The 13,494-nt window shown below is 55.4% G+C and overlaps 1 protein-coding gene across 1 annotated transcript; it reads right to left on the bottom strand.

The window, feature by feature from the left end:
- Positions 1–11,725: 11,725 nt before the first annotated feature.
- MIND_00569900 (uncharacterized protein) lies at positions 11,726–12,902 on the bottom strand (the record flags this gene model as incomplete). Its single annotated transcript, XM_037362465.1, has 4 exons — positions 12,794–12,902; positions 12,609–12,744; positions 12,086–12,563; positions 11,726–12,040 (listed from the first exon to the last, which is right to left on the bottom strand). The coding sequence occupies exons 1-4, from the start codon at positions 12,855–12,857 to the stop codon at positions 11,726–11,728; spliced, it is 993 nt and encodes a 330-aa protein (XP_037220386.1). The 5' UTR covers positions 12,858–12,902.
- Positions 12,903–13,494: the final 592 nt, after the last annotated feature.

The following is a 13,494-nucleotide window of genomic DNA, read 5'->3' as shown; positions in this document are numbered from 1 at the left end:
TTCAACGGCGACCGGAAACGCGGCCGCGCGTTCCTTTACGCGGTCCGCACCTACGCCCGCCTTGCCCCTGAGGCCTTCGTGGTCAACGGAGAGGCAAGCTAGGAAAAGGCTGTCCGCTATGCCATGTCGTTTATGGCAGAAGGACCCGCTCAGCAATGGGCGGAGCGCCACGGAAGCAAAGCCCCGTTTCCGTTTCCGTCCTGGGGCTCGTTCGTTTCCGAGTTTTGACTCCGGTTCGTCGAGGAGAACGAGCAAGATCACACTCTCTCCAAGCTGGAGACTTCCGCCTATCACATGGGCACAAAGGATGTCTACCAGTACACCGACGACTTCGAGGACCTGATGGACCTCGCCGGATTTGAAGACGCGCTGGTCAAGGTGACCAAGTTCCACCACGAACTTGACCCCTTGATCAACAACGGAATCACGTCCTCGAACGACCCCCTGGACCTCCGGGATTACCTTAGCTGGCGCACCCGGGCCTTCCGTCAATACGAGGCCCTGGTCCGGGCCAAGCTGATCAAGTCAGCCGCCCCCAAGACGCCTGGCAGTTTGATTCGGACTCCGTTTCCGGTCAGCCGCATCCCGGCTCCGGCCCCTTTCCGCCCAGTGGCTCCGGGTCGTGCCACCCGCGGCCCGCGCCCCCGCTCCGGCGCCTCGAGTTGGATCGCACTAGGGCTCGGGGTGCCCCTCGTCGCGCCTGCTTCAGGTGCGGCGACCCAAACCATCTCGCCCGGGATTGCCCCCTCCCCGCCGATGTCCGCTCGATGGACATCCTCGACGAGGTGATCCAACAACTCGGTGACGAGATGTTAGCGGAGTTGATCGCCCGCTACACGGACACAGCTGCCCTGCCGGAGACGACAGCGGAGTCGATGGCCGGAGAGGATTTTGTCCCCCGCGACGAGTGACTGGTGTGCCCTCGTTCGCGTCTATAAATCGTTTTGCCTCCTTGTATGATGAATGCAGTTCCTTGCCCTACAATGAGCCCGAAACGAAAGACACACCCTCTCCTGCCCCCGCCTCGACTCCGTCTCCGACTCCGCCTGCGACTCCGCTCATCGTCCTTCGCCGCCTCACTGCCTGGGAAAAGAAACTGCCCAAGCAGTACACCGTTGCCGCTGCCCCTGGGGCGAACTCCCTCCACCTCCCGTTGGAGCTTGAGTCCACCACCAGCGCGCTGAAGCTCTCACTCTCTGGGCTTGTCGACTGTGGTGCCACCTCCGACTTCATTGACACGAACTATGTTGCCCGGAATGGCATTCCGGTCCACACCCTCGATCAGCCGATTCCGGTTTTCAATGTTGATGGCACCCCCAATGACGCTGGCTCCATCAAACAGATCGCGGACTTGGTCCTGCGCTACAAGGGCCATGCCGAACGAGTTCAACTGGCCGTTACCCATCTTGGCAAGCAAGACCTCATCCTGGGGTATTCCTGGTTGCGGAAACATAACCCAGAGATCAATTGGGAAACCAAGGAGGTCAAGATGACACGGTGCCCCTGCAATTGCTCGACCTGCCGTGAGGAAGAGCGCGTCGAACGGACCAAGCTGCGGCGACTCCGGTCGCTTCAGAAGTGTCTCCGCTCCGGCCCGTTCCCCTCGGTTTGCACTATGGACCTCTCTGGCCCTTGTCAGGGGAACCCCCGCTTCGGCCTCCTTCGGACCCTCCGAACGCATCCGAGGCGCATCCGACCGGCGCCCCCTTGGACGCTCCGACCCACCCCGACCATCGTCCACGGCCTCCTTCGCCCGCACAATCACCGATCCGTCAAGACCCTCCCAACGATCACCTTGGGACAGAGCCTGCGACGCCGCTCAGGCCTTCTGCGCTCTACGTCGGCAGTTACGGACGACCAGTATATAGTTGGCACCCTAGCAGGCGGACCCTTAGAGTTCCTTCTCTTTGGATCCTCCCCTGCTAGGTCGGTCCCTCCGTGTATTCCCGTAGCTTTTATTCACGCTTTGGATCCTCCCCTGCTAGGCTTTCGTCGGAGTCTCCAGGGTTGCCCTTACAGCAGAAGAAACTCTCTACGGGATTAACCGGTCAAGATTGCCAGGTTTGGCGCTGATTCAGGCTCGGAGTACGAGTCTGTACCCCCCTCGTCACCGCCCCTGCCTCTTGACCCCTCCTCCTCTGCTCTTGTCGTCCTTACGCCCGCTATGTCTACCGGAGCTGCTCCAGACGCTGACCCGCGCATGGACGCACTTGAGGCGAAACTAGACAACCTCACCAATATCCTCACCCACCTTGCTTCCCAGGCTTCTGCTGCCGCACCACCTTCGGCAGCTTGCGTTATTTGGTGACATTACTGTCGCCTCAAAACTGGTCTTACGGCCAAACCCCCCGTTTGCGTTTAACGGAGATCGCAAACGTGGCCGTGCCTTCCTATACGCGGTCAAGACTTACGCCCGGCTTGCCCCGGAGGCCTTCGTGGTCAACGGAGGGCCCAGCGAAGAAAAGGCCGTCCGCTACGCCATGTCCTATATGGCGGAGGGACCTGCCCAGCAGTGGGCAGAGCGTCATGGAAGCAAAACCCCGTTCCCCTTCCCTCGGTGGAACCTATTCCTCTCCGAGTTTCGCCTTCGGTTCATTGAGGAGAACGAGCAAGACCTCGCGCTCGCCAAGTTGGAAAGCGCGGGTTATCACATGGGAACGCGGGACGTCTACGGATACACCGACGACTTCGAGGACCTACTGGACCTCGCCGGATTCGAAGACACATTGGTTAAGGTGACCAAGTACCGCCATGGACTTGACCCCCTGATCAACAATGGCATCACGTCCTCGAACGACCCCCCAGACCTCCGTGACTATCTGGGCTGGCGCACTCGGGCTTTCCGCCAATACGAAGCCTTGGTACGGGCGAAGCTCATCAAAGGGACCACCCCGCGGACGCCTTCGGGGGCTCCGCGTGGCGCATTCCCTATCGCCCGTTCGGCAACTCCGTTCCCCATCCGCCCGGTGGCCGCACCTGCGCCACCCGCGGCCCCCGCCCCCGTCTCGGTACCTCCGGCTCCCGTCCCTATGGAGTTGGATCGTACTAGGGCTCGGGGCGCCCCTCGTCGAGCCTGCTTCAGATGTGGCGACCCCAACCACTTGGCTCGGGATTGTCCGCTCCCCGCCGATGTTCGCCATGTGGACATCCTTGACGAGGTGATCCAGCAACTTGGCGACGAGATGCTGGGAGAGCTGCTTGCGCGGCTGTCCGATACCGCAGCCTTAGCAGAGGCGCATTCGGAGGCTCCGGCAGAGGATTTTGTCCCCCGCGACGAGTGACTGGTGTGCCCTCGTTCGCATCCATAAATCGTTTCACTTGTTTGTATGATGAATCAACTCCCTTGCCCTACAACAAGCCTGAAACGAAAGACGCACCCCCTGCCCCCTCCGAAGCCCCCGTTCGGATTCGCCACTTGCCTGGGAGAAAAAGTTACCTGGCAGCTATACCATCTCTGCCGCTCCTGGGGTTAACTCGCTCCACCTTCCTCTCGAACTTGAGTCCACTGCGAACGCGCTCAAGCTCTCCCTCTCAGGTCTGGTCGACTGCGGAGCCACTTCGGACTTTATCGACACAGAATACGTCAACCGAAACAACGTGCCAGTCCGAAATCTCTCAGTACCCATACCGGTCTACAATGTCGACAGTACTCCCAATGATGCTGGGTCTATTCGCCAAATTGCAGACCTCGTTCTACGGTACAACGAACACTCCGAACGCGTTCAGCTGGCTGTAACCCACCTTGGGAAACAGGACTTGATACTCGGATACTCCTGGCTCAAGAAACACAACCCCGAGATCAACTGGGAAACGAAAGAGGTGAAAATGAGTCGATGCCCCCGAAGCTGCTCCACTTGCCGTGACGAGGAACGGACCGAGCGCGCTGAGGTTCGGCGCCTCCGACTCCTCAAATCGCGCTTGCTCTCGGGTGCCTTCCCCACCGTTTGCGCTATCGATATTGCCGGCCCAGACGATGCTGACGACGAACTCGGAGCTACTTCGGACCCTCCGAGTCCCTCGCCAGACCTCGACGACGACGAGCATCTTGAAGACGGCGACTGCATCTTCTACACCTCCTTTCGCCCAATCGAGGAGATTCGCGCTGGGAGCACCGTGTCAGAGGCCTTTGCCCGTAACTCGGCCCCCCCGCCTTCGGAAATTCCGGACTGGGCCAAGGAGTTCCAAGACGTCTTTGACAAGGAGTCCTTCGACACGTTACCAGAGCGGAGGGCTTGGGACCACGCTATCGAACTCGTTCCCGACGCGAAGCCCGCTAATTGCAAGGTGTATCCGATCTCCCCCGTTGAACAGCGCGAACTTGACGAGTTCATGGAGGAGGGACTTGCTACCGGCCGTATCCGCCCTTCGAAATCTCCAATGGCTTCCCCCGTCTTCTTCGTTAAGAAAAAGGACGGAGGACTTCGGTTTGTCCAGGACTACCGCGCCCTCAACGCAATGACGATTAAGAACCGGTACCCCCTCCCATTAATTAATGACCTTATCAACAGGCTTAAGGGTGCCCGTTATTTCACTAAACTCGATGTTCGTTGGGGCTTCAATAACGTCCGGATTAAAGAAGGAGACGAGTGGAAGGCGGCCTTTCGGACTAACCGAGGGTTGTTCGAACCTTTGGTGATGTATTTTGGCCTGACAAACTCCCCCGCGACTTTCCAGACGATGATGAATGACATTTTCCAAGATCTCATTCTTTCAGGAGACGTTATGATCTACCTCGACGATATCCTTATCGCACATTCAGACCTCCGTAAGCACCGCAAAACACCCTGTATACCCAGTCTTTTGCAAAAGATGTGGGCCACTGCCCACCAGTCTAATGCAAAAGATGTGGGCAATTGCCCACAGGTCACAAGCCTGTAATATAAATACTAGATTAAAGAGCCAAATTGATAGCTATGACTAAGCTAATGCTATATATGGTAATAGAAGTCACTATTTCTTCAGGCCGATGATTCGGTATATAATTTGGAACAGTTTATAATACAGGGCAAGGGAATTGATATAATCACATGTCACATTGATGGAACAGAGCCTAATAAGCAAATCAATTGATCTTCATCAAAAATGGTTCCACATCAAAAACATTATATAAAAGGCATTGATCCCATCACCTAGAAGGTGCTAGAAAGCCCTAAAATAATTAATTATCATGGAAATACTTGTGACATTTGTGACTTTAGAGCTGTTGCCCACATCTTTTGCATTACACCCATGGGCAGTGGCCCACATCTTTTGCATAGAAGTAGCTATATCAGCTGCGCAAAATCGTCCGCGAAGTCCTTCGGAGACTCCGAATGCACAAGCTGTACCTTCGCAAGGAGAAGTGCGACTTCGAGAAATCGTCGATCGAGTACCTGGGGGTTATCATCTCTCACAACCACGTCGAAATGGACCCCGTCAAAGTCGCAGGCGTCTCCGCTTGGCCGACTCCGGAAAATAAGAAGGACATTCAGCAGTTCCTTGGGTTCGCTAACTTCTACCGCAGGTTCATTCGGGACTTCTCGACCCTTGTGCGCCCTCTTTTCGTGCTCACCAAGAAGGACCAGCAATGGACTTGGGGCGACGCGGAGGCCTCCGCGTTCCAAGCGATCAAGGACGCAGTCACCTCGGAACCGGTCCTGGCGATTCCGGACGACGCACGGCCTTTCCGACTCGAGGCAGACAGCTCTGATTATGCGACGGGGGCGGTTCTTTCACAATCCGCCCCGGACGGGAAGTGGCACCCTGTAGCATTCTATTCCAAAAGCTTAAATGATGTCCAGCGCAACTACGAAATCCATGACAAGGAGATGCTCGCGATCATCCGCGCACTCGAGGAGTATAGACACTTCCTCGAGGGCGCCGCGCACCCTGTCGAGATTTGGACTGACCATAAGAATTTGGAGTACTTCAGGAAGACGCAGCACCTCAACCGGAGACAGGCCCGGTGGTCTCTGTACCTCTCCCGGTTCGACTTCACGCTGCACCACAAGCCTGGCCGTGATATGGGTCGGCCTGACGCCCTCTCCCGGAGACCCGACCACGGAGTCGATTCCGACAACTCCGATGTCGTCCTTCTGCGGCCTGAACTCTTCCACGTCCGCGCACTCGAGGGCGTTTCCGTTTCCGGTCCCGGCTCTGAACTCCTCCGTGACATCCGTGATGCCCTCTCCGGTGAGCCTGACCTGGAGGAGCCCGTCGCACTAGCGGCCCGGCAACTTCTTAAGGTTCAAGGTCAAGCTCGAGGCCCCCGCTCCTCACGTTCTGACGAGTGGGCCGTCTCCGGCGGTCTTCTCCATTTCCGAGGAAAGATCGTCGTACCAAAGGACAAGGACCTCCGGAGACGCATCATCGAGCTCTGCCATGACACCCGAGTCGCCGGACACGCAGGTCGTTTCAAGACCCTGGAGTTGGTCTCCCGGAACTACTGGTGGCCTCAGATGTCTCGCCATATTGGCCGGTATGTTGCGACCTGTGACTTGTGCTGTCGCACCAAGGCACTCCGGAGACTGCCCCACGGAGAGCTGCACCCCACGGAAACGCCCCGAACGCTGGCATACCGTCTCCGTCGACTTCATCGTAGAGCTTCCCGAAGCCCATGGGTACGACGATCATGGTCGTTGTTGACACCCTCGGAAAGCGCGCCCACTTCTCAGAGTGTCATACGACGGTCGATGCAGTAGGGGCAGCCCGCCTCTACTACCGGAATGTCTGGCGGCACCATGGGACTCCGGAGAAGTATGTCTCCGACCGCGGCTCGCAGTTCATCGCGGACTTCACCCGAGAACTTTGGCGTCTAATCAGCATCAAGCCCGCCACGTCCACCGCGTACCACCCGCAGACAGATGGTCAGACAGAGCGCGTCAACCAGGAGCTGGAGCAGTACTTGCGGATCTTCACCAACTACCAGCAGAACGACTGGGATGAGCTGATTCCGGCCGCGGAGTTCGCCTACAACAACCATGTTCACTCCTCCACGCAGCAGGTCCCCTTCATGACGGACACGGGACGGCTCCCGCATGGGCTTCGAACCCGGAGTCCGTTCCGCCATGGAGTCAGTGAACGAGTTCCGCGACCGGATCGCCACTGGCGTTGCTGAAGCCAAGGCCGCTCACTAAGGCCAAAGAGGAGTACAAGCGCTACTACGACCGGAGACGGACTCCGTCTCCGGAGTTTAAGGTTGGCGACCGTGTTTGGCTGGATGCCTCTGACATCAGGACGACTCGCCCCTCGGAAAAGTTCTCCCATCGCCGCCTCGGACCGTTCAAGATAGTCGCGGAGATCAGCAAAGGTGCCTACAAGCTCGACCTCCCTCCGCGCTACTCGAAGCTCCACCCGGTCTTCCCCGTCGTCAAGCTCGAGCTCGCCCAGGACGACCCCTTCGACGGACGCCCCGGCTACGACCAGCCCCCTCCGGACCTCGAGGACGGAGTCCTGGAGTGGGAAGTAGAGGAAATCCTGGACGCAAGGGTGAGGTATAAACGGCTGAACTACTTCGTCAGATGGAAAGGCTACGACGCATCGCACAACCAATGGGTCCGCTTCGACCGCGTCTTCGCCCTGGAGAAAATTGCGGAGTTCTATTGTAAGTACCCTGGCAAGCCACGACACATCGCCTCCGCGACCTTCGACTCAATTCCGTTCCGGTCTATGCGTCGGGACGCCGCATTCAAAGGGGGGGGTGATGTCAGGGGAACCTCCCTTTCGGCCCGGAGACGCACCCGATTCCGGTCCAACTCCGGTTCGGACTCCGGTCCGGCCCTCCATCTCGCCCGCACAATCACCGATCCGTCAACGCCCTCCCGACGGTCGCCCTGGGACCTCGCCTGCGACGCCGCCCAAGCCTTCTGTGCCCGACAGCAGCAGCTACGGACAAGCAGTATATAGTCAGCTACCTAGCAGGCGGACCCTTAGAGTTTCTTCTCTTTGGATCCTCCCCTGCTAGGTCAGCTTCATTTGTATTCGCTTACCAATGTTCACACTTTGGATCCTCCCCTGCTAGACCTTGATCTCAGGCCTCTGGGGTTGCCCTTACAATACAGGATGTCATTGGTGAGCACGTGGAATGCAGCATCGGCCGTCCTTGCCCAGTGTTTTGTCTCCTGTTCGCTTTTTTCGCTTGGTCCCGCATGAGCACGGGCCCATGCGCGGAATACGAGCTCGATGGTTCCAGGCACAGCCATCAGGTCGGAAGTTCGGAGGGTGCTTCCCTCCACAGGGGTGACGGTGAGAGACAGGAGAAGGGAGACGAGCAGTCTGTCAACGCCATTGGCAGAAGCCTCCGCGTTGTCCCTGGAGCCCGGAAATGCAGCGGGGTGTGCATAGAAGAATACCAGCCATTCGGTAATGCGCGTCCACACCTCTTTCGCGGCGTCGCCCACTCCTGCGGAGACCCACACCAGCACACGGAGCGTCTCGCATACGAGGACCATATATAGTGTCGCGGTCAGAGTCGACGGTCATGCGGGACGGGTCGAGGACGACCATAAACAGCGCTGGAAGAACGCGCACGTTGGTCTCTATATCCTCGCTTGCCCGGAGAAAGGATCGGAGACAAATCGGCCGGCTTAGCGGTCGGCGAGCATAGAGTGTCGACAGCAGCCTAATAAGAGAGTCGGCTCGTTAAAGGATAGAGCTATTTGGTACACCGATCTGTGACAGTACACGGTGTCCTTCTATTTGGTACACTGATGACTTGATTGACTTTCCGTAATGTGATAAGTGTGACAAGTGCGACAAATCACAGAGAAATCTCTTTTTTTCACTTGAAAATAGAAATATGGTGTAAATTTTGAGAGATCTTATAGATATTAGTGACTTGTGTTCCACCCCAGGTAGTTTTGCTGTTAGCGGGGGACCAGACTGAGATGTAGATAAGGAGCGATCAATTTCCGATAATGCCATCAATTTCCATCAACAAGCCATAAACTCTTATTCTAACACAGTTTTTCAGTGTAATAGAGACTATCAGCACTCAGTTCTGTAGAATATTTAAGAGATTGAATGGGTTTAAATATTGAATCAATAGGTTTTACCAGCCACTCACAACTGTCACATAACTACAAAATCCCCACTCTTATATTCTGGATTTAGTAGATCTGAACAATGTTAAAACTTCAAGTGTTTGAAACATGCTTTGGCTACTATCTATAGGTTGAAGGCAAAAATCTCAAGGAAAATTGATCCACCTGTCAAATTTTTAGAACGAAGGTTCCAGGGCAACTAGAAGAACTAGAAAAGAACAAAATGTGTTTATCCTGGCAGCTAATAAGCTCTAATTATCAAAGGAGATCTATGTGTAACACTTGTGACATCAATCACCAACAGTGTACCAAATAGACAATCATCTATTTGGGGCACGGTGTACTGTCACACCTGGTGTACCAAATAGCTTTATCCCTCGTTAAAGGCTGCGACGACTGGCTGGAAGCCCACCTTGATATCCGCCGGTAATCCGTCCAGCCGGGGGCTGCAAAAGAAAGGGCATGGCGGGAGAAGACAAGAACTTGCAGAAGGCAAAAAAAAAACACTGTGGTCGTATGTTGGCCTGAAATTCATGTAGATTTTCCAGGCCAAACACACCTGTAATCTATGTGTAATTTACCTATAATCCAGGTGGTTTGACTGGATTTCATGTACCCCCAATTCAGGGCAATTTTTAATCATTCCAGGTTATCATTCCAGGCTAAATTGGCATGATCTTTGGGCAATATCGGATTGAAAAATGGCTATTTTCAGGGTTTGAGCTCACTTGAATTCACGCAGCTTAAACATGAAATGCAGGGACTATTTGAGTGAATACTACATGCTTCTAAGTACGTCGCCGCTTGGACAAGCGAGCATCCCCGCCGCGCTGTGCACGCTTCCCTTTTTGCCTTCTCTGACATCGTCGGCTCATCCTCCGGATCCGAATTGTCCGCTACCGGCACCTCGTCCTCCCCATCCGCCTCCTGAGCATGTGGGATGAAGTCGTCCTCGTTGTCATCCCCCTCAGGCTCGTTGTCGTCGGTGTTGTCATCGGGAACCCTGCGGGATGAGGACGGGATGGGGGACTGGTGGATGAGTGTGTTTGGGGGGGGCAGCGACTGGTGACGAGCGAGGGGAAGTGTCGGTACGGGCGGCTTTCACGCACTGGGGCCGGATCTCATTCCGTGGTGGCGGTGACAAGATACAAGCTGCAGAACTTGTTCCCCAGTCCGGAGGGAACATGACCCGTGATGCCTCATTTATTAAGGTGCGCTTGTGGGACATGTCCGGGCTTGTTGACTGATTTGCCATTTAGTACTCTCATTCTGTGGATCGCAACGAGCGCTTCTGCCACCAACCTGTGGTGGAAGAGCGTTGAGTTGCATATGGCCAACTTCTTCGGGTTCTTGAGTTTGAAACTCAGTTCCCTGATGATTTTGAAGCCCACCATTGCACTCTTCTGCTCGCTGTTATTCGCCCTGTTCGTATCATCAGCCATAGCAAGCACCTCGGCTTCCCTTTCTACCAGGACAACAAGTTTCTGCCTATCGAGGTAATTGATGTGGATGACATCAGCTGCCTAGTCGCTCACATCCCTGGACATGATTGCGGCCCGCAAAAATGGGCACTTTGTGAGCGTCCAGATGCGATGGGGGTTGCGGAGGATGTTGAATAGCTTGTATTTCTTACTTTTATAAACTTGTTATTTCACTTGAAAATTTTCACTCAAAAATAACATGAATTCCATGTAGCCCAAAACATAATTTCATAGTACCTGAAATGCCTCCATGAAATTTGGCATACCTGAAAATAATTTCAAGTAAAAAATCCCTGGATCCGGATTTCCAGGTGCCAGGACCCTGAAATTCAGGCGATTATCCGACCACAGTGAAAGAAGCCACGCGATGATCGTTATCGATCCTTGACGGCATGGCGTGGGACCTCCGACGGCAAGCACATCCGAGCAGCGTTTTTTGTAAGGTGCGGCTTTATGTAGCTAAGCTGCAGGGAGCGCTAGCTCTTGTTGAAGTAAGCGGGTTGGCGAACCCGAGTCATCGCCGAGAGATGACGTCAGCGGCTGCGCCATCACCGACGCTCGGCGCGTCGGGAATGTTCTCCCACTTTCTATTGACTCAGAATACAGAATATACTAGAATAAAGAGAGTAGTATAAATACTTGGTAGTCCTACTCTAATAAACATCGAATATTTTGTCTAGTTTCTTCAACAGCTCTCTGCTCACGAAGAATGGAGATGCTACATTCCGGAGTGCTGCACCAGCGAGCAAAGCGCCCTAGATCAGAAACGAGTCACGATCGATCGATCGCCGATCATGATGGATTCCTATCACTGCTTCTTTTTTATCAACCACCACGCTGCCCTACACCCACAGCATTCAGCGGGGCCCCGCAGCGTCGCGCCGAACAAGTGCCGGCTTGTAGTAACCCATGGCCTGATATTGTCGTGGGTCTACGACTGGCACACAAGGTGCATGACCGTTTCCGCTATCTTTTGCTGGTGGGCCGTTGTCCGCGAGCTTGCGACCTAAAACCTGTATTCCCCCCATCCCCAGGCCTTCTTCCCGCCCTTTCGTTGCCGTTTTCTGGGCGCAAATCTCGAAAGAATGTCCAGCCGGAGATTTATCAAGTTGCGCCAACTGTCAACGTCAAGCACTTGGAACCCGCCGATTGCTGCTTACTCCAGCCAAGAGCGATATCATTCAAGACACACCGGATACAATCGATCTTGTGATGCTATACAGCTCACTCATTCCGCAACGCCTTCGCGGGCTCACAATTCACGGGCCGGATCCCATACTTGCGGAACGCGTTCACGAGGGCCGTCAGCGGCTGGACAAGCAGAAACATGGGCAGCACCTCGCCCGCCCCATCAGCGCATCGCAAAAGCAGGCGGGACGACCGGCGCACCTGTCCGAACTGCCACGACGCGCTGTCGGCCGGCGCGAAGTGGCTCCAGCGGATGAGCAGCTCGGTGTTCATCACGGCCAGCGCCCAAAGGACGATGACGACGGTCATTTGCACGAGCACATCCCACGCGATTGGGACCTCGTAGTCAATCTGCTCAACAAATGAGTCTACAAAGAAGGATCGTTGCCAACCCACCTCCGGCTCAAATCTGTGTCGCGGCTGCACCGTCTTCGACGGCATTTCGGGCAGCCTGGCATCGCGCGGGAGCCTGTCCTCCGGCGCCATATCCGGCTCTTCCGAAACAGGCAACCGCATCGTGCGCTGTCTCCGCCGGCGCAGATTCGTGAGCGCATGGACGCGCCAGTCGTTGATCAACAAGCCGGTGTAGAGCAGGGCGAAGAGGCCCGCGAGAACGAGGCCGGCGACGCGGCCCGCGCGGAGGCCGGATATCGGGTGGAACAGCGCGATCACGGCGAGGTGGTTGCAGTCGGGCGCGGCGCCGAAGGCGGGCGCCGTGACGAGGACGGCGAAGATGAGCGCGAGGATGGCGTAGGTGGACACGACGGAGAAGTAGCGCAGCGTGCGGCTGGCGGCGGGGAACTTGTTGAAGGACGGGAGGATGAGGAAGACGGCGAGGCCGGAGAGGGTCAGGAGATAGAGCACGATGAGCGCGCTGCGGCGGGTTGTGAGAGATTTGAATGTGGAACGGATGGCGCACTCGTGATAGCTTATCGCGGGGTGTGGCTGGAAGCCGAGGATCAGCGCGGTCACCGCCATGGCTGTGTTGGTAGAGAGCAGTGTGTACAGCGCCCCCGTTATCTCGTCGAGCTGTTCTGAGCGCGCAAAGAGGCAGCCTGGTATTAAGTGAGTCGGGTGAGCGTCTAGTGGGCGAAATGCAAATACTGAGGAAGAGCGTCTGCAGATAGAAGCTCAGTCTGACTCCAGGACCACTGATGTCGGTGTTCATGGAAGGACGGGCTCCCCCCAGCACAAGAAGCCATGGCGGTTTGGGCGAAGTCCGGAGACACGTGTCAGCACTAAGTCCGATCCGGATGTATGTCAGATGACACCCGCGCGTGACACCCCGCGTCCCACAGACACCCCGAGGATTCGGGCTCATGGGCAGTGCCTGTGGCGGCCTATGCCCAGATATGTTTGTCATAATGTGATACTGAGTAAGTATGTACAGCATTCATTGTGCTTGGAAACTAAATTTAATAAGTATTATTGAGCCCTGGCCCCTGAAAGATTTTGTTGATCTTGCAAATGTGTCACGCTGACCTGTAAATGCGCGCCAACGGCGTGCAGAAATAAAATAAATCACTAAGCTGTTGGAAACAATGTTTTCAGCTCATAGCTATGGTAGATACTCCAATCTGAGACATAGAAAACTGCTTGAAAACTTTGAATATTGTGGCATTATAGTTATGTATATGTATTACAGTGCATGATATAAAAAATATTTAGCATATGAAGATCTACATGTAGAGGGCCACTACTCATTAAGCACTGTCCTTCAAGTCCATTGTGTTCAATGGCAGCAGCAGCAGCAGCACTACAGCATATTTGTCAACGAAAGCTGCCTGATGCCCGTGGGAATGATC

Source organism: Mycena indigotica (assembly GCF_014461135.1).
Source record: "Mycena indigotica strain 171206Taipei chromosome Unknown Mind.scaff0005, whole genome shotgun sequence".
Classification (NCBI taxonomy): Eukaryota; Fungi; Basidiomycota; class Agaricomycetes; order Agaricales; family Mycenaceae; genus Mycena; species Mycena indigotica.
The sequence above is the reverse complement of the archived record's forward strand: the minus strand, read 5'-3'. Positions and strand labels throughout refer to the sequence as shown.